This window comes from Hermetia illucens, chromosome 5 (genome assembly GCF_905115235.1).
Source record: "Hermetia illucens chromosome 5, iHerIll2.2.curated.20191125, whole genome shotgun sequence".
Lineage (NCBI taxonomy): Eukaryota > Metazoa > Arthropoda > Insecta > Diptera > Stratiomyidae > Hermetia > Hermetia illucens.
In genome coordinates, this window is record NC_051853.1 from 111,595,928 (window position 1) to 111,618,263 (window position 22,336).

General features: G+C 39.6%; 1 protein-coding gene across 3 annotated transcripts in view; it reads right to left on the reverse strand.

The window, feature by feature from the left end:
• Positions 1–22,336, reverse strand: part of LOC119656728 (protein deltex) — a 149,870-nt gene that overhangs the window by 96,332 nt on the left and 31,202 nt on the right. For 2 of the 3 annotated variants that reach the window (XM_038063261.1, XM_038063260.1), the window contains exon 5: positions 21,984–22,290. In XM_038063261.1, the coding sequence (XP_037919189.1) occupies positions 21,990–22,290 (301 nt within the window). In that variant the 3' untranslated portion in view covers positions 21,984–21,989. Of the gene's footprint in view, positions 1–21,113; positions 22,291–22,336 lie in introns of those variants that run through there. The other variant, XM_038063259.1, reaches the window with a different exon arrangement.

A 22,336-nucleotide genomic window follows, 5' to 3' on the forward strand; every position in this document is an offset into this window, starting at 1 on the left:
GATCACCCCTCTCGCCGCTCCTTTACACCACATACATAGCAGACATCCCTTCATTCTCGCTGCTAAACAACAGGCTGTCACTTTTCGCAGACGACACCTGCATTTTCCAAACGTCCAAAGACAGTAAACTGATTACGGACAAACTACAAATTGCCACGAACTCGCTTCTAAAATATTCCCGGAGGTGGAAAATAAAAATTAACCCCGAAAAAACACAGGCGATCTTTATTACAAGAAAAAGGCACCAAACACCTGATTTTATTCATATAAAAGGACGCACTTACTTAGGGCTAACGTTTCACAGAAAACTGACATGGAAGCATCACATTCAAGAAAAAGGGATGAAGTGCAACCACATCCTAAACACAATTTACCCCTTGACTAAAAACAAACACCTAAACTTTAAAAACAGAATACTCATTTATAAACAATTAATCAGGCCCACACTTCTCTATGCAAGCTCTGTCTTTGCGCAAGCAAAAAGAACCTACAAAAACCAACTCCAAATAGCTCAAAACAAAGCCCTAAGACAAATATTTAATTATCCATGGTATGTGACAAACGAGGACATACATAGGGACCTAAAAATTGACTCAATAGACATCTTCATTAGGGACAAAGCACTGAAACTGTACGAACAAATTGACAATCACAGCAACTCAACGCTAGACGTACTAAAACGACAGACATAAAATCCAGGAATTAAAACAAAATTAATAACTCCAGAAAACAACAGTTAGATACAAAACATCTAACACAGAAAATGGGAGCAAAGGTGAAACGCACCAGCTCCATAACAATACAAGCTCCAAGCACGTAATAGAAATGTTGCTGTTCGTAGCGACAATACACCCACACAAAGTTAAATTACTTATGTATGTCGCTAAGCAAGCAACCATAATCTTTAAATAGGCTGAGCAAGTAATAACTAAGTTGGTAGGGTTGGATAGAGGATAAGCATGTGCTTATTGTAAATATTAGTTAAGGATTAATTATGTTAGACTAAGTTAGGTTAAGTTAGGTTAAGTTAAAATAAGTTAGGTTAAGTTATATGTAACTAGGTTAAGTAAGTAAAATTTCACCTTCTCGCGCCTTTAGTGCGGGCGCAGTTTTTTTGAAAAGCCAAGATCATAACAAAAATTGTCAAGATTCATGTATATAAAGAAAAATATACAAAGTAAAGTAAATCACAGAGAAGGTCGGGTTGGCCAAACTATGTAATAGTCACCCGTTTGATAGCGTTAAGACCAATTAGCCGTTATTAAGCTAGCAGTAGGTAATAATTGTCTAGTCGTAAGCCACTATGAGAAAATAAATGAAATGAAATGAAAAATAACTAAGTTCAAGTTCGCTTCGAGATCTCGGAGGGAACAGACGTGTGCGAAGCAGTAATTAGACAATCAATTAAGTCAGCAAAGTGAAGCTAAGTTAAAGTGAAGTAAAGTGAAGAAGCGTAAAGCGGAGCGCTCTGTCGAGCAATTGATTGACCTAAAGGAAGTATAGTGCAACAGTGCATCTCAACATTGTTGAGACACTGTATACTACAGTGCAATTTAAAATAATTGTTTCTAATTATCTTTCAGTGAATTCGACAGCGACTGAGGACGGGCTTGGGGACAATAATGTCCGCCAAGAGGACGAAAATGATACTCCCTGGGGAGCTATCATCGGAGGAGGAGGGGATCACGGGCCCCGCAAAAATGGACCATCAACTAAGGAAGGAGCTTGAAGAGATCCGACATGAGAAGGCAGCAATGGCACATCAGCTGGAGTGCCAACAACAGCTGATAATTCAGCTCCAGCAGGAGATAGCTGCACTGCAAAAGGCAGTGCGAGGTGGTACATCAAGTAAGCCAGTGAATTGCGAATCAACCATCATGGACAGCGAGGGAGCACCGGCAACGTTGGAAAAACCATCGTGCGACATGGACAGCGTGGGACCGCCACCAACATATCCCGAAGTCATCATAGACGAAGGCGACCCATTCAACTTCGTCCGGAGGAGGAAGCAGAACAAAGTTAAAGTTAAGGTTAGTGCGAAAGTTATAAACGCTCCTAATCAGACTACCCCCTCCCAAGTTCCTCAACCAAGTAAGTCAAAAAAGACACGAATCCCCGCCATAACTGGGTACGGTTTGAACGTACCATCTTTTTTAAAACTGTTGAAGAATAAGGGGCTAAAAGCGTCCCTTAAAAATACGAAGGCTGGCAGGACCCTCATATTCACGGAGACGGCGGAAGATCACGGGAAGGTCTTCGCGCTCTTGAAAGAGCAAGGGCTTAACGCCACCACTAGGACGCCTCTCTCCCTTCGCCACCAGTCTGTAGTTATCCGCGGACTCCACAGGGAAACGGACCCCGTGGACATCCTGGAAGAACTAAAAGCGGAACACCCAGAATTCCAACTGAAGACAGTTGCGAACCTCGTCACGCGCAGGGACAAGTTTCTGCATAGCAAAAATCCGGCCCTCCCGATGAAGTCGCAATCGGGATTGTTCATCGCGACTTTCGAGCCCTTTCAAGAGCTCAGCGAGATGATGAAGGTAAAATATATCCTTCATCAAAAGGTAACCTTGGAGAAGGTCAAAACCTTCGAGGAAGTGCAGTGTTTTAACTGCCAGAATTTCGGGCACATCGCCCAAAACTGTACAATTGTGCACAGGTGTGTTAGGTGCACAAGATCCCATCCTCGCGGGGAATGCGGAAGACAAGCGACCGAATTGGTGCAATCTCTCGCGTCGGCCTCAACTAATGAGCAGGGGCAATTCGCCGCTATAAAACTCATTATGAACTTATGGAGTTAAATATCGTCACCTTTAACTCCGCGTCCCTGATCTCACACGCCCAACGTGCCACTGCCCAAGTGTTGATTGACAGTCTGAAAGCAGACTTCTATTGCGTTTCAGAAACGAAACTAAACAGCAGGCATAACGTGCAATTCACCGGGTATAATATTATCCGGAATGACAACAACACTGGCGCTGCCCTTTTAGTCAGGAAAGACTATGAATTTGAGGAAGTCGTCATTGAAAACCTGCTGACCTCTTCCGCTGCGGCGGCAATAGTAAAAACCACTGATGGTAGACGGATTTTGGTAGTTTCCATCTACATCAAATGCAACTCTCGAAATGAGCAACTGGGACAAGATCTTAAGATCTTGGGCAATCTCCAGTTAAAATACAAGTACCTCATTTTCGGTGGCGACTTCAACTCTAGGCACACCTCCTGGGGCGATACGGCAGTAAATAAAAATGGGGAAACCCTACTTAAATGGATCCAAGACCCTTACTCGCCAGCCTATGTCGATTTGGTCTTGCCAGATTCTCCGACAAGACCCAGTAGTCAATCAACCATTGACTACTTCCTCCTATCTGAGGAAACTTCCCTGAACTTTCAAGTGATATCGTGCACTACTCTACCAGGCATGTCTGACCATTTCGCAGTACAACTTAAACTGTCCTCGTCCTCCCAACTGCGAAAGCGAGTAATGACCACCGTAAGGTCCTTCGCCCACACTGATTGGGACAAATTCAAGGCAGACCTTGCACCAAGGCTGAACTTGAAAAAACTCGCAACTGACCGCAATCTATCAGACATGGAGATCGACGTAGCCATCACCTTGGCCACAGATGCCATTAATACTGCTACACGCAGAAACACAAGGCTCATCAAAGTCGACGAGTTACAATATAACTCAGTCCCTCACGATATCATGCTCCACATGAAAGTCAGGCAAATATGGCGTAGGAAACTCAAACGGATTTTCCACAAACACGGAAATAAAGTTAATACTGAGTATAAAGCATTGCTTTCCCGGATTAATTGTCTGAGTACAATAATTCGGCAAAGAGTGGCGAATTTCCGCAACAAAGAACTGACAAGGAAACTAGCAGATATTAAGCCCGGCCCAGATATGTTTCAGCATATCAACAGGCTAACCGGCAAACATAAGTCCCGCAATATCGCTCTTTCCAAGAACGGGGAGCACATCTGCAGTGACGCTAGGAAAGCGCAAGTTCTCGCGGAATCTTTTGAGACTCAGCTCAATTCCCCTCCGCCTCAAAACAACCCGGCTATATCGTCGATTGTTGATTCAACAATCAAGGCCTTTGTCTCTGAGAGCTCCAAGAAGCTAACAAAATTCACCACAACCAACACCTCAGTCAAGCCATCGGAATCGCAACATTTTCTGAGTTTACCTCAACTCACCGACTTAACCAGAAACCTCAACGGTAAAAGGTCAACCGGGCCTGATGAAATCCCGAACTTCGTCATAAAGAACCTCCCCAGAGCCTCACTGAAGTTTTTATTATTTATTAACTTACTTTCCATCCACATGGAAAGTTGCAAAAATTATTGCGATCCGAAAGAAAGGAACCTCCAACGAGCCAAGCAATTTCAGGCCCATTTCCCTATTATCGAACCTTGGCAAACTGTTTGAGAAAGCATGGGCAATTGGGCTAGTCCAGCATTGTAATCTCAACAAAGTTATCCCTGACCACCAGTTCGGATTCCGCTCTAAACACGGAACCCAGCACGCGCTGAGCTACCTACACGACACTGTCGTCTCAAGACTTAACGTCAACAATAAACCTACAGTAGCATGTGCGTTAGATTTGGAAAAGGGCTTCGACTCCGTGTGGGTAAACGGACTTATATACAAATTAATAGATAATGACTTCCCTGTCCCGATAATTAGACTTGCGTTAAGTTTCGTCGAAGATAGGCACTTTTATGTCAGCGTGGGGAATGAATTCTCCGATCTCTTGCCGGTAACGTCGGGTGTACCGCAAGGATCCATTTCTGGGCCAACTTTCTACAACATCTTCACGGCTGACGTTCCGATCCCCGATGACGGCGTTGAACTGATCCAATTCGCCGATGACACGCTTATCTTCGCTTCGAACCTCCACCCCAACAGGGCAACCAAAGCGGTTGAGAAATACATTGTAAATCTCTGCAGGTACTACCGTAGTTGGGGAATCAAGATTAATGAGGGAAAAACGCAAATCTGCACCTTTAGGAGAAAATCTAGATACTTAGGTTCTAGAGGCATCCATAGGAAAGCTAAACGCTTGAAAATGAGAATCGGGAACACCACAGTGAACAGATCTACTTCGATCAAATACTTGGGAGTAACCCTGCATGAACTCCTTAAGTTTAAACCCCACCTTCAGCACGCTATCAGCAAGGCACGCGGTGCAGTCAGTACCATGTACTATCTTCTTCGCAAGACAGTAGGTCTCAGCACCAAAACCAAACTGACCCTGTATAAGGCCCTTATAAGACCTGTTATCTGTTACGGAGCACCAACTTGGATCTCTTACTCCAACCAAGCAATGGCGAAATGCGAGTCATTCGAACACCGAATCCTTAGACATTGCACAGGCTTGTCTTACAACTGGAAAACAAAAAGATCGGCAAAAACGCCGAAGTGTACAGGCGAGCCAAAGTCAAACCACTTCGAGAACACGTTCTCACAATAATGGGAAGGTTCTTCGAAAGAACGGAGGACAACCCCAACCCATTCATTCGGCATCTCTACCAACAGGGTAAAACCTCCCCATTGGCCACATTCTTAAGGCCCTGCCAAATCGTGAGTTCATCTCTAAGACCCAAAATCCTAACCCTTTTTGAAACTCCTTGCCTGGTAGGGGTGGATAGAGGATAAGCACAGGAAATTGTAATGTGCTTATTGTAAATATTAGTTAAGGATTAATTATGTTAGATTAAGTTAGATTAAATTAGGTTAAGTTAAAATAAGTTAGATTAAGTTATATGTAACTAGGTTAAGTAAGTAAAATTTCACCTTCTCGCGCCTTTAGTGCGGGCGCAGTTTGAAAATACCAAGTTCTATTATAAATTGTCAAGATCAATGTATAAATAAAAATATACACAGTAAAGTAGATTACAGAGAAGGTCGGGTTGGCCAAACTATGTAATAGTCACCCGTTTGATAGCGTTAAGACCAATTAGCCGTTATTAAGATAGCAGTAAGTAATAATTGTCTAGTCGTAAGTCACTATGAGAAAATAAATGAAATGAAATGAAAATAACTAAGTTCAGTTCGCTCCGAGACATCGAAGCAAACAGACGTGTTGCGGAGAATTTTTTACAGTGAGAGGTGGTTTTGTTAAAACATCAATTGTGAAGTAAAAAAAAAAAGGTGAAAAAGAAAAAATCGGAAAAAGTGAATTAACCAGAGTGGAAAAAGGCATCCAAAGGAAGTATCGTTCCGTAGCGATGCAGTGTACCTTAAAATTATTGAGACACTGTGTACTACAGTGCAAGTGATTATAACTGTTCTATTTCAATTTCAGTGAATTCGGCGCCAATCGAGGTCGGGCTTGGGGACAGAATGTCCGCCAAGAGGACGAAGCTGATTCTGCCGGACGAAATTTCGTCGGAGGAAGAGGGAGCAACGGGCCCTACAACCAAGATAGACGCAGATTCGATCCTGCTCATCAGGATCGCGGAGCTCGAACAAGAGAAGGCCGACATGGCCCAACAGTTGGAGTGCCAGTTGACGCTCATCAAGGAGCTGCAGCAGAAGATGGCTGAAATGAAAACAGCCAACATGGCCGCTAAGCAGCCGGCCCATCAAGAGCAACAGCAGCAACTGCTGAACCAGCAGCAGCAACAGCAACGGAAGCAACAGCGACAAGAGCAGCAGCAACAGCAACGACAGCAGCAGCAGCAACGACAGCAACAGCAGCAGCCAGAAGAAGATGACGGCATGTGCCTGGAAGTCATCCTTCAGGAGGAACAAGGAGACCCCTTCAACTTTGTGCAGCGAAGGAAGAAGTCAAATAGGACTAAGGTTAGTGCTATCACTGTAAGTGCCTCACCAACCACCCCAAAATCCTCTCCCCAAGCAGCCACCCCTAAGAAACTGAGAATTCCCCCGATAACTGGGTACAGACTAAATGTACCGCAGTTCCTAAAACTTCTGAAAGAAAAAGGGTTGAAAGCAACCCTGAAGAACACGAGGGCTGACAAGACCCTCATCTTCGCCAAGACGGTTGAAGACCACGCTGCGATTTTCGCAGTCATTAAATATAGTCACATTTAACTCCGCGTCCCTGGTCTCACACGCCCAACGTGCCACTGCCCAAGCGTTGGTTGATACTCTGAAAGCAGACATATTTTGCATTTCGGAGACCCACCTAAACCACAGACTTAATGTCAACTTCACCGGATATACCACTATTCGGCATAACAGCAACACGGGCGCTGCCCTTCTAGTCAAAAAAGACTACCATTTTGAGGAAGTCGTCATCGAAGGTTTACTAGTCTGTTCCGCTGCAGCGGCAATAGTTAAAACTATCGATAATAAACGGATTTTGGTAGTTTCCGTTAATTTCAAATACAATTCCCCAAGTGAGCAACTGGGCCATGACTTAAAAGTCTTGGGCGATCTCCAGTTAAAATCAAAATATCTTATCTTCGGTGGCGACTTTAACTCACGGCACAAATCCTGGGGCGATAAGGCAGAAAATTTAAATGGGTAAACCCTGTATAACTGGATCCACGACCCTTTCACGCCAGCCAACCTTGAGGTGGTCTCGCCGGATTCGCCGACAAGACCCGCTAGTCAATCCATCATTGACTTTTTCCTGCTGTCTGATGAAACCAAGCAAAGTTTTCAGGTAACTTCCTGTAAAACCTTGCCAGGCATGTCCGACCATTTTGCAGTTGAACTCAAAATGGCCTCAACTTCACAACTGCAGAAGCGAATTAAGGTAACCATCAGGTCATTCGCCCACACTGATTGGGACAAATTCAAGTCAGATTTAGCACCAAGGCTGAACTTGAAGAAACTCGCTACAGATCGCAATCTGTCGGACAAAGAAATCGACGAAGCAATCATTTTGGCCACGGACGCCATCAATACTGCTACACGCAGAAATACTAGGCTGATCAAAGTCGATGAGTTTGTATACAACAAACTCCAGCATGACATCATGCTACATATGAAGGTCAGACAGATTTGGGGCAGGAACCTCAAGCGCAACTTCCATAAAAATGGAAATAAAGTTAATGCTGAATACAAAGCATTGCTCTCCCGGATTAATTGCCTGAGTACAATTATCCGGGAAATGGTGGCGCAATTCCGCAATAAAGAATTAAGATATGTTTCAACATATAAATAGGCTAGCGGGGAAAAATGGGTCCCGTTCTTACCAGGAACAAGGAACCAATCTGCGGAGACGCCAGAAAGGCGCAAGTCCTTGCGGAATCATTTGAGTCTCAGCTCAATACCCCTCCGCCTCAAAGTAACCCGACAATAGTGTCGATGGTTGAAATAACTATCGCCGACTTTGTCTCTAGGCATTCAAATAGATTAGTCACATTCTCCCAAACGAACTCCTCCGTAAAACCAACGGATTCGCAACAATTCTTGAGTTTATCACAACTCACTGCCCTGACCTCAAACCTAAACGGCAAAAAATCAGCCGGACCTGACGAAATTCCTAATTAGGCAACTCCCCCGAGTGTCCATCAAATTTTTGCTGGCAGTATTTAATAACTGTATAAATAATGGCTACTTTCCCACCACCTGGAAAGTAGCTAAAATAATTGCGATCCGGAAAAAAGGCGGCTCTACTGAGCCTAAAAACTTTAGACCCGTGTCATTACTATCCAATTTAGGCAAACTCTTTGAGAGAGCATGGACAATCGGGCTAGTCCAATATTGCAATCTCAAAGAGATTATACCGAACCATCAGTTCGGGTTCCGCAGCAAGCACGGAACTCAACATGCACTTAGCACCTTCACGACACCGTCGTAGCAAGACTTAACGTCAATAATAAACCGACCGTAGCATGTGCATTAGACTTAGAAAAGGTCTTTGACTCCGTATGGGTAAACGGGCTAATCCTCAAACTGATAGATCTTGAGTTCCCAATTCCGATCATTAGAATTGCACTAAGCTTCTTGGAAGATAGGTATTTCTACGTCAGCGTGGGGAATGAATTCTCCGATCTCTTGTCGGTAACATCGGGAGTACCGCAAGGATCCATTTCTGGACCCACATTTTATAATATCTTCACGGCTGACGTCCCAACTCCCGAGCCCGGCACCGAACTTGTTCAATATGCTGATGATACTCTCATCTTCGCTTCAAGCCTCCACCCCAACAGGGCAGCCAAAGCGGTCGAGAGATACTTGAAAGACCTTGGCAAATATTACCTGACATGGGGCATTAAGATTAATGAGGCCAAAACGCAATTCTGCACCTTCCGGAGGAAAGCTAGATACCTAGGTTCTAGAGGAATCCATAGAAAAGCTAAACGCTTGAAAATGAAGATCAGAAACACTATAGTGAGCAATTCCCAGACCATCACCCAGTTAAACTTCACGAACTCCTTAAGTTCAAGCCACATCTTGAGCTCGCTATCGGTAAGGCACGCGGTGCATTCAGTAGGATCTACTTTCTTCTTCGAAAGAAGGTAGGACTCAGCACCAAGGCCAAACTGACTCTCTACAAGACCCTGATCAGACCCATTATCTGCTATGGAGCGCCCACGTGGATCATTTGCTCCACCCGAACCATGTCCAAATGTGAGGCATTCGAACGCCGGATATTAAGGTACTGCACTGGTCTTTCCTATAATTGGAAAACCAAGAAGGTTGGAAAAAACGCCGAACTATATCGGCGCGCCAAGGTACAACCTCTTCGAGAATTCGTTCTCAACTTGGTGGAACGGTTCTTCGAAAGAACGGAGAATCATCCAAATCCACTAATCCGGCAACTCTACCAACAGGGTAGCACCTTCCCATTGGCCAACTTCCTAAGGCCCTGCCAAATAGTGAGCAAAGCTCTTAAACCCGCCATCCTTTCCCTATATGATTCTCCCTGCCTGGTAGGGATACATCGATGCTAAGCACAAGACATGTAATGTGCTATTGTAAATAGTAGGTTAAGTGTTTGTTGTTAGAATAAGTTAGATTAAGTTAGACTTAGTTTTAAGTATTTTAAGTAAGTAAGTGATGCCTTCTGGCGCTTTTAGTGCAAGCGCAGTCTTTGAATAATTCAGTTACATACAAAATAATTGTGAAGATTTATGTATTAAAATTAATACAATTAAAGTAAAAATTTACACAGAACGTCGGGTAGGCCAAACAATTATAATAGCCACCCATTGAAATAAAGTTAAGTTAGTTAAGCTTAATATTTAAGCTAGAATGTAATTAATCATGTATTAGAAAGTAAGCCACTATCATGAATAAAAAACTTAAACTTAAAATAACTAAGTTAGTTCTAAGTTCGGGTTTTGTTACTTCGTTTCTTTAATAAAGATATAGATAGTAGTTCATATCATTTCAGTATATTTTTTTAATAAAACATGAAGCTAAAAATCGAAATTCAAGTGTTACTAATGAAACGGTCAGCAACCTTAACCTTCACTCTTTTTATTTTTTAATGCTGCTGCTTTATATACTAATATTAAAAACATGTAAGAAAAAAATAAAATACAAAGTATTGACATATCTTGTGTGATCAACAATTTTCTTTCAAAATCAATGAAAAATATGGAGTGCATATTGGTCGAACTTGGAGTTTTCTTTTGATATCTTTCGGCGTGATAAAGTGTTTTGCGCACTTGCAGTTTTGTGCATTTCTGTTGTTGGGGATTTTTTGTGCGTTTTTCTATATGTAGTTGTGTTTTTCGATTTTCTACCGATTTCTTCGATAGATTCACATTGCTTGGAAATTCCGTTCTAATTGTTTTTCAAAATTAACACCTATTTCATATTGAGTATGGTACAGTTTTTCCATATGACAAAAAAAATTCTCGCTTTTAATGTGGATTCAATATCAAAGCAATCTTAAAATCCATTTATCCAAAATGGTAATCTAGACGAAAGCGAAAAATATGTTTGTCGATCTCCAAACAAATCAGAAACCGGAAACCCAGCGCTTCAGGTATGAACGGTTTTGTTTGTCTCTTATGTAAGTATGTTCGAGTGTAGAACTAACCCATTTGTACATAGCGCGTAATATTTTTATATTTAACATATCAAACTACTCACTTTAGTATGATATTAATATTTAGTATTTTGAGTTGCAGTAAATTTACACGGAAAAGATAACTTCGGACTACTGTAACTTTTATATAATTAATTTGCACCAAACTTGAATATGATATCATGCTTCATATTATAGTCTATATTGCAGCATTTTATAACTCTAGGATAAACATAAAGGGGTTTCTAATCTAATTCCCAAAAACATAATAACTATTATTCATTTAATTTAGGCCTGGGCACTATATAGAGGGAACTTCATAATTTTTCCGATTTTTCGGTTGGTTGGAACTTTATAATTTTTCAGATTTTTCGGTTGGTTGGCCGCTAAAGGAATTATCACTTCCGACCCCTCGCACTCCCTGCCTTTCCAACAAATCTCAAAACTAATACTGGTAAAGTGACTCAGCATTTGTTGCGCAACTGTGCAAACATATGCACATTATTAATTGAGCATTCTAATTTACCAATGCGTAAATTGCTAGGGAACATTTAAGGATGGATGCATACATTTGTTGGACAACTGTGTCAGCAAATATGTAAGTTATCGCACACGATATCATTTCTTACACGCACACGATATCATTTCTTACACACACACGATATCATTTCATACACGAGCGATCGAAGTTATTGAACTCAGGTCAAACATCAGCCGGAATAAGCTACACGCGCAACCGCACCTGTGTCAGAAGCTATCTGGGTCATCGACATCAATTAACATTAAAATGCTCAGTTGCATACTATCGAATAGGTGAAATACTAATTGCATATCAGGCAATTTAAAATATATTTAAACAGTTATTGTATTAGGAATGTAAGTTCAGTTTTGTATCAATTACGAAGGCAGATTGTAATAAAAATTGTATTTTTTTAATCGTTCGACTTTTCGATTTATTAACAGGCGCCCGAGCAGGGACCGCGTTGCGACATATCCGAAATTGATAGTTGTTTAGTATAACCAGTTACTAATAGTGAGAAATCGGTACTCGTACGATAACCAAGTCGGTCCGAATCGTTAAAAACTATCGCGATTTACCCAAATCGAGTATTCGGAGTGTATTTTAAGGGAAAAGAGGCCCCACAGTAGCTAAGAGAGCAAACCGGAGTCAATTGGAATATTGGCAGCCACCCTTAACGCAAGATTGCGGTCCAAACCAAGGAAATAAAAAGTGGTAATTAATCGGTGTGAAGTGCAAATTGAGTTGATCTTGGCAGAGTAAAAAAAGAATGCAGACCATCATAATATCAATGTAAGTCGATTATTGGAATGATTCTTAGAAATTTTTTATGTAAGTCCAGGATTACTAAAGTAGAGTGAATATTTGAATTTTATCAGAGGTAAAGTAAAACAAGATTGAATAATTGCAAATGATCTGTTAGAGGAAATCAAATTTTAAAGTGAAACAAGCAGTTCATACTAAAGAAAGAGAATAATAAGAAATTGAAAGTTATTAACTTGTATCAAAGTTTAAAGCAAGAAAGTGGAATTTATCAGATCAATTTTTATCAAAGTGAAAGTTATCAGATTCCTATTTTAAAGTCGGTGTTAACTTTGTGATCGGGAATATCAGCTATTCTTTGTTTTTCCGAAAAATTTTAAACTGATCTCACTAAGAAATTTTAGAAATCGCCGGAATCGCGAAAATATGGCAAATCGAAACAATTTAATTCATCCTCTGCGATTACAAGGGAATGAGAATGCAGAAATGGTTCCTCCTCACCCACCACCGAATCCACCTAACCCAAATCCCCCCCAACCCAATGCAAATATACCCCTTGACAACTTAGCTCTCCTTGTATCTAGGCTAGTTATTGAGACATTACGAACAGAGGGAAGAAATATAATAAATGAAATAATTAATCCTGTTGAATCATACAACACCCCCCTCAACTGGGATAAAATTGCAAAGTGTTTGACGTTACACTATGCTGATAGACGAGACGTAGGCACGCTGGAGTACCAAATGACAACTCTTGTCCAGGAGAACAGTTCTATTCACGAATTTTACCAAAATGTTTATCATCACCTATCCCTTATTTTAAATAAATTATCCTGCATGGTTATGGGTCCAGAATCTTTGCAAAATATGACGCAATCTTATCGCAGTAAGGCATTAGATACATTTGTAAGGGCATTGAATGGTGATTTACCAACACTTCTGAGTATTAGCAGACCAACCGACCTCCCACAGGCCTTTCAGCTCTGCCAGAAGTTGCAGAATGTTAACTATCGTACCCAACTCGCTCATGGATCACAAAGTACCATGCGTAAACATTTCTTCCAAACTCCACCTCTTCCTCCTAAGAGAAATAATCATCCATTACCCCAGCATCAGGTCAATAGGTATCCCAACCGGGAATTCTACCCTGCCTTACTACATGACCCCCAACCCTCTCAGATACCCCAATTTACTGCACGACAGCAGCCTCAAGGTCCTCAGGTAGTAAGACCAAATGTACCACAATATCCGAACTATTGGCAACTACAACCAACGCCACGAGAACAGCAATATCGGGAAATACTATCTCTCGAAATGATGAAGGAGCTGAGTATTCAGAACACAGATAAACATACCATCTCCAGATATGATCAACATCTCAATTCCAAGTATACTTCAATACCTGCAAAACCAACCTCCAATGGTCCAACATCCCTACAACAATCATTTTTAACTGACGAGGACGTCAGCATCTAAGGAGGGAGGAGTTATCGCATACGATGTCATTTCTTACACGCACACGATATCATTTCATACACGAGCAATCGAAGTTATTGAACTCAGGAACATCAGCCGGAAAAGCTACACGCGCAACCGCACCTGTGTCAGCAGGTATCTGGGTCATCGCCATCAATTAACATTAAAATGCACAATTGCATACTATCGAATAGGTGAAATACTAATTGCATATTAGGCAATTTAAAATATATTTAAACAGTTATTGCATTAGGAATGTAAGTTCAGTTTTGTATCAATTACGAAGGCAGATTGCAATAAAAATTGTATTTTTTTAATCGTTCGACTTTTCGATTTATTAACTTGTATAGTGTCTTCATAATTACTGTTGTCTTGCTTAGCATAAACTAAAATATTTGGTTTTTCTCTATAGGATTGAGATGCAAACAAAAAGGAATGGAATGCAACAGATATGTTCGGGAGAAGAGCCAATCGATCGGACGCAACCAACGTGGTCGCGTGAGTTACGGGATCATTACCCTAACGTAGCATTTACCCATCGCCGATATATTCACCCTAAATTCAATAATTACTTACTTAGTGCACTTAATGTATTCGGGTTTTTCTTGTGGCACGGTCGTATATTCATATAAAGAGCATGATACGCATGTAACTGTATCGATTTTTGATACTTTTTTGATTATGATGATGCTTGTAATGTAATAAAACGATCTTTATGAAAAGGTTCATGCAACTTAGCAAGGTAATAATCCACATAGAGGAAAAGCAGATATAAACATAAAGATTTATCTGTGTCATATTTCACCTATTAGTAATTTGAATTTGGTAGATCCTATTATTATGTGTGCATAATTTAATTTAATTCAATGTTTATAAACACAAATCAGCTTCTTAATTTCAAGATGAAGCAAAAAACCAATTCCACTATAATTTCTCACTTTTATTTGAACAATTCCTAAACGCGGGAGGTTTCGTTAATACAGAACAAAATTCTTAACTACGAGGCAAACTCAATGTTGTTTTTGGTCGATTTTGAGCTCGCGCGACACCCACTTTGAACAGAGCTTTCGCATATCCAAACATTCATGCACGATATGTAAAACACGTTCCGTTGATATCTTTAGACACAATCATTTTGGATAACCGCAAAGTGAAGGTCATCGTGCGGTTATCCAAAATTATTTTGTGGACTTTTTCGATGTTTTCGTCTGTAACAAACTCTATGTGTTAGTCTACGAACTTTACAGCCCAACTGTTACTTTCCCTTGGACATATTCAAAATATGGGACGTTCTTTCAAACGTACACTATTTAGCTATAATTACTGTATATTTTAGCGTCACTGCGACAAAACAAAAGAAAATTATTATTTGCATTCAAATAATATTTCTCGTTAACCCGACCACCATTTTCAGGCATAATATACTGCTCTGTCATGATATAGGTAATTATAAACAATCATCAACATGATAAAACATAGTAAACGATCTTTTAGCCATCAACATAGTGAACAATGATCAACATGCGACTCATATTCCATTCCCATCGTTCTTTCAGTCGAAGTGAAACTTAACTTTCGACTAAATATTTGCTAGAAGAACGACTGTACTGGAATATGAATCCCCAAGATAATAGAAATGCACAATTATCCGCGTACTTGAAAATATGTGATTACCGACTCAACAAATTTTAAACTAAATATAGAACTTTAGCCAGGTAAAAAATTAGCTAAGTAAACATTATAGAATTGTATTTAAGGAAGTACTTCACCTAATAAAGGGTATTCCCACCTGAGCAATTGCTCAAATGTCGCAATGGTCCCGCCTCAGCCCAATTCTACTTAGTATGTATATTGCCGATTTACCATCTTATTGGAAAATAGTTGCTTTTTGTGTTAACGTGGATATTTACAGAGGATCTTGAGTCTCAACTACAAGATTGCCTCAAAGCTTTTCACGAAAAAGTAAAAGGCATCTTCTAGATTGCAATAATGATTTTCTTGGGGTAAAGTTCACTGCTCACCATCCCCATTATATCTCAGGATTCTCTTGGACAAAGGATTGACATTTGACAGATAATCAAGAAATGTAAATACGCATTCCGGTCTATCAAAGGAAAACAAGTTAATTATCTTCAAGATGGTTATTTAACCTATCGTTTTATACGATGCGCCCACGTGGGCATGCTGTACTCCATCACACAAAAACAAACTCCAAATCATCCAAGATAGGATATTGAAAACAATACTAATCAAGTCCTATTATTCTACTGTACTGTCCTGCATCATGAAGTCGATATTTCAATGATATTTAAACTCGTTCAGAGAAGAAGAATTACCTTCCAAATAACATGTTTGAATAAAACCAACCCCTCATCGACTGTCCAAAACGATTATATATATATGTACATGTTTGCTTTCTACTAATTATATTTTTCAATAATTATTATTTAGCTAGTTTGTAATTTGATTATAAAATAACAAACAAGGTAACTGTTCAAGTGCCGTCCACACCTATTCATTCACTTCATTAATTCATTACTCATTCGTCAAAATGTCCCGGTTCTAAGTACCGCACTTACTAACAATTCATAATTACCAACATCTTCAAAGTATCCCGGTTACAAATACCATAGATGCACATTACTACCATTTTGGCAAAACAGCATAATTTTAAACAATTCTAACAATTGATAGGTCATTAACTAGCACTATTTACAATCAATATATGGATCGTTTTGATCCACTGATTGATATGAGTCAAATATAAATGTTCCCTCACCTCACAGGAATAAACTTCTGGAGGCACATCATTCAGACGGAAGAGCATGTGAAATTATCACAGCGGCTAATAGTGGCCTTAGAAACCTTAGCCTTGTAAAACTTTCCTGACAATGGAATAACCCGTTCAATGTCTTTATTGAAGGATTCGTTGGGAATAGACCTGACTTTACCCAAATTACATATTACTGTGGTTGGCACCCATTTGGATGCAACAATTGTTAGCAATGCGAAGAGGCGCAACCTGGAAATCGATTTAAAATATCCTGAAGCAGAAATTGCGTTCCAGCATTAATCATAAGGATATACATATGAGTATGTATGAAGGGAAATAACCTTAGAATGACGAAATCAGTATTTCCCACACTGATACTACTACTACTAGTAATAAAAACCGTACATTCGATCAGTCGTCTGAATTTCAAATGCGTAATATTAATTATTCAAAATTTCGGATATAATTTGCAAAGCTTCCTTCCTTTTTTGACTCAAAACTTTCTTTGGGTATTTCTCAACCATTTTCGACTCAACAGGAGTTGTAATGGTTGCTACATTTTCATTTACGATGTTTGCAAGAATTTCCGATCGAAATTCTTTCCTATTCGTTACATAATTGACCAGCTGTTAAAGCACCCACAATGATCAGGCTATACGCTTATAAATTAGTCCACTTAATGCCGTTTGTTGCTTAAGTGCAAATGTGCGTTCGATTATTTCTTAATTACAATGACAATGATTCTTCCAGTTCTTATTGCTATCATTATCATTATCTAGAAAGCCATTGTTGTGGCATCGTCGTATATTGTATGGGGTGTTGTTTGGGTGATTTGTAAGTAGGATTGGAAATGGAGGACTGTCGATATGATATATGATTATTAGATCTTGCCAGGCCGGAGGACTACACACGTATGGAATTCGACGCCACACTAAAAGAGAGCGTACAACATAACAAAGCTCACGACGCAACGATGTGCACTTTTCAACATTTCGCATCGTAATGACACTTACGACGCAACGATGTGCACTCCTCGAGATCTTGCAAGGAAATGAAGTTGCAGGGTCGGTTGCTGCGTGTAGCGCAATACTTCCGCTGAAGCAGCTTGTTCCATATTCCGACACACACGATCGACGACCTTACGTGTATTTACTTCCATGTGATGTTTACATAACAGCAGAAAATATAAGAGTTCATACTGCTTAATGAACTCGGTCGTCGCAGTTTAAATCAAGAACGAGACAGACGAGTAAGTACCAGAGAATGAGTCAGACGAGCGAGTACCAACGAACGAGCTAATTAAGTTAGGATTTTGGTAAATTAAAGTAGTGAAGTGTTAATCTAATGTGTCTTTTTTTGTAAAGTGCAGTTAGAGGAGTTGGTTACTTTTGGTAAGGAATTTATTCTAACGTATTCCCTTTCAGCAGCGGTGTCCAGGGAGGTTCAAGAGCTCGGTAAGAGAAGCTCAGGAAAACAGCCGAACGCAGATCCACAATTTTAGGGCGTGAAGCTAGGCGAGATTCAGGAGTTTCACGGGCCGCATCAGCATTCGTTACTTCTCCCAAACAACGATAAAACCGATAAACTCAGATTTGGTCGCGGAAATTACGAAAAAAATTGGAGGACGATCCTCACCGTCAAAATTCTGCACATTTCTGAGCAACCATCATAAAAGAAAACTTGGATGCAATACTGCAAGCATGAAAAAGGCCGCTACCCCAGGCCAGGCAGCACGAAATTGTGCGACCGATTAGGACTGAAGAAGAAAATAATACCGTTATAATCCATAAGTATACAACAGAATGATAATATTAGTGTAGAAACAATGCGTTGAGTTTGAGTGGAGAACGGTTTACTGGCCTTGCATAGGCTAAAAACCGATCTTGATCAAACACTATAAAAAACTAAGGCATATCTTCGCGAAAATGTATGGACATTTTACTATAGAAGCCTGGGAGGATGTTATCTTTTCAAACCAATCAAAAATGAATGGGTTGAGATCAAACGGATGTCCATTCACATGGCGCAGCGCGGAAGTAAAATTGGCACCACATATTGCTAAGGAAACGCTTAAGTTCGGTGGGGATAATGTGATAATCTAAAGTTGCATGACGTCAGAGGAGGTAGGTATGTGTGAGAGGATGTGAAGAAGCAGGACTGCGTATTACTGCATTACTGTTTTAAATAATAGTCTGAATGGAGATCTTCGAAAATAGGGAAAAATTTTTCAGATATTATATTCCAACAAGATAATGTTCCCCGAAGCATTCTGCTTGGTTGACGAAAACATGCCAAAACAAAGTCAGTACTTTGAGTGGTTCGGCTGGCCATCACAATTGTCGTATTTAAATCCGATCAAGGACCTTTAGCAGCAGCTTAAACGCAAAATAGTGCTCCACCATCCCTCCCCCCCTAACTGATCGAGTGCTATTGTTTAAATATTATTTTTTAATATTTCTATTAAAAAAATATCATGAAAGTGAACTGTGGTTTTTATTTGTATACTTTTCAGTATATTTAATTTTAAAATATAAAAAATTTCGCGAGAGACGTCACAATTTGAAAAACTAGTGAGCAAAAAATTCTATTAGGCTGTCGTCAGAATGTTCGCATTGAAACGACATGGACCCATTGTATGTAAATGTATAGTTGAAATCACTGGAAATATATGATACCAGGCTCTAACGATGTCAAGATAACATCAATGGCGCCTGATGAGATTTTTCCAAAAAGTTTATTTTTCCATTACTGATTTCTCCTGACAGCAAGTGCAATCACCCTTAGGAGTTACGGGCAGAAATTAACAAAAACATGGAGTGCTTGGAAAAGGTTTGACTAATATTAATTTGTGATAAGTGAAAACAGATTTTCTGTAAAGAAATAAAGAAAAACATTGTGGAAATATATAAGTTAAAAAAAAGATATTTTTATTAGCGAATTGAGAGTTAATAGGTCAATAAAATTTTGCAGAAAATTCAAGACTTTTGCATGATCTGTCCAGCATAAAGTTTAGAAATGGAATTAAAATTAAACGCTTCATCAATTCAGGCTTAAATATGATCATATCAGCTGGAACGATTCGCGGAACGTTACGAAACGCCGGCTTATGAGAAAAATTCAAAATAAAAAAAATAAAAATGAACTGTCGAAGATTGGGGAAAGTGTTGGGATCCAGCGAGTCCAAAATCAATCGTTTGGGATCGGATGATCGTCAACTTCACGCATTAACGCAACGTGGATAAAGTGGCGTTCCACAGCTGGTGTTCTTTGTGATCGACGTATAAACGAACGTCTCAAATCTAAAATTTACCGCAATGGCGTCCGTCCAGTTGCTCTCTATGGTTCTGAGTGTTGGCCGGCTACAAAAGACAATGAACGGCATCTTGCGGTAGTGGAAACGAAGATGTTACGTTGGACTAGTGGCGGTACACGTTTAGATCACATCCGAAATGAGCATATCCGCGATCGTTATGGGGTTGCACCGATCGTGGAAAAGTTGCGAGAGAGGCGTCTTCGATAGTATGGTCACGCAATTCGTGCAAACGAGAATTCACTTGCCAAGATTGGTCTCAACATCGAAGTCGATTGTAAGCGACCAAAAGGCAGACCTAAGCAACGGTGGCTTGATACGCTAGATGGGGATTTGAAAGCCTCGAGATTGCACCCAGATCAGGCATTCGATAGAGCCAAATGGCGAAGCCGATCACGACGAGCTGACCCCGCTTGTGAACGGGACAAAGGCTGAAGAAAAAGATAAGTAGTAAATCGGAAATATGGGTACGTTCAATTTATATACGTGCATATATGTGTACAGTATTCGGAAATAGGCAGTTTGTTTGTTTAGGGTGAGATTGCACCCAGATCAGGCATTCGATAGAGCCAAATGGCGAAACCGATCACGACGAGCCGAAGAAGAAGACCTTGAGGCTCCTACTGTATTTCTGAAAGGTTTTTTTGCTGAAACAATATATGGATTGTTTTATTGGTTGATTGTATCGACAGCTCATCAGGGGCACCTCCAAATAGGTTGTGATAATTTGAAAGAGGCCCAAGTGCTAAGGACAGGGTCCACATATTGCAACTAGTCAGCACAGGGGTTTCAACTGCCTGTCAGCAGACATTTTAGTCGTGTTGCAACTAGATGCCAGTGGGCCTTAACAGTCAATTCTCGCCAATTTTTCCAAAATGCCTTCATAATGCCAATCGACAATAGTCTTTGGCCACTCCTAAACATTCTAATTCATTACAAACTTCAAGTTATCTTTTTATCCATCTCTAATCTCCACATTTCTACGCAGCTTTTGCCAAAAGATTTTAAGTAGGAACCAAAATTTAAAGAAAATTGAAAAGCGTTTCAATTTATGCATAGGAAATAAGCCCAGTAATAGATTATAGTATTATGGTAGGTTCAAGCGCAATCTCAAATAAATCACTTCGAATTTCATTCTAAATATCAAAAGTAACGCTGGAAACCGCTATCTTACAAAAATCAATTATGACAATGGCAACAGCAGAATCAGTATCCATTCTGACCCACACAACGCCATACGCATTCACGATGAGATCAAATGTCTAATTTATAATCAGCTGGGATAATAGACCAAATTCTCAAAAATAATAAATTTTAATAAAGCCCAACTATACATCAAGTTCCAAATTATCTATCAAGTAGAAAAACTAACAAAACCAACACAGTTGGCTCTATTTATAGATTCACATTTCCGATATTTGACTAGCAAACATAAAAACTAACACTAGCTTAGACTAAATTACCTAATGAGCACATTTTCAAAGAAATAAACTTTCACAGTTTACTCCGTACAGTGTGTACACGTTCACATTAATTTTTCTTTAAATTAAATAAATGTGCTATGTAAACGTGTAAAAAATCTTCCTTAATATGTTGTTTGTTATACGCAACATATCTGAAATCTCATTCACAATAGCTTATCACTACAATTAAAATATATGTACAGCTATTTCAAATGCTACCTACAAAAAAAAACAAAGGCATACCTTATGGGGACTTATAGAAGAATTACCCTATTTTTTCGAATATCATATGATAGATAAATGCTTCTTCCACGAATCGGCACAAAATAAATATTTTATCATTCAGAATTATATACTGACACTTTTAAAGCTCCTCTTGTTAAATCAAACTATCGATTTTTTATCGTTTTATTGCAAGGGAAGAGTTTTACTTAGTCTTGATGTTCTTATTGTAGTTTTAATAACCATTTCACTAAAACATTAATTTAACATGCAATATAGATGCCTAGGATAAAAAAATAAATTGCCACGAGTGTACTCTATATATTAACAATACTTTTTTCTTTCTTCTTTTTTGGAGTACGACGCGTTTTCAATATATACTTTTTCAAATATTTGCAACAGTCATAAACTTATCTTGTTTTATATAAATTTAAAATTCAGTATTCGAATATAGTAGGAAGACAAATCATTATACTAGACTTACCGCAATTCAGTCCGTTACTCCCAAATGTACAAGCTGCTGCATACAGCGTTGAAGATATGTAGGATCAGGAAACATATTAAACTGTGTTTTATGGTCAACACTATTCCAAATAACCACATCTTCCCGTCCTGTTGTAGCTGAACGCCCAATTGTGAAAAGTAATCGGCGATCGAATGCAATTTTTAAAAAACGCAAAACTTTCCGTCCCAAAGGGCAATCAGGTAAATAGCAAGTTCGTGGAAATCCCACTGCAAAGAAAGCTCGGCCTGGGTGTGGATGTTCTTCAGTTTGTATTCCAGAAGCAATGCTAACGAAAACACAAAGTTACTACCAACATACCATATCAAAAATAT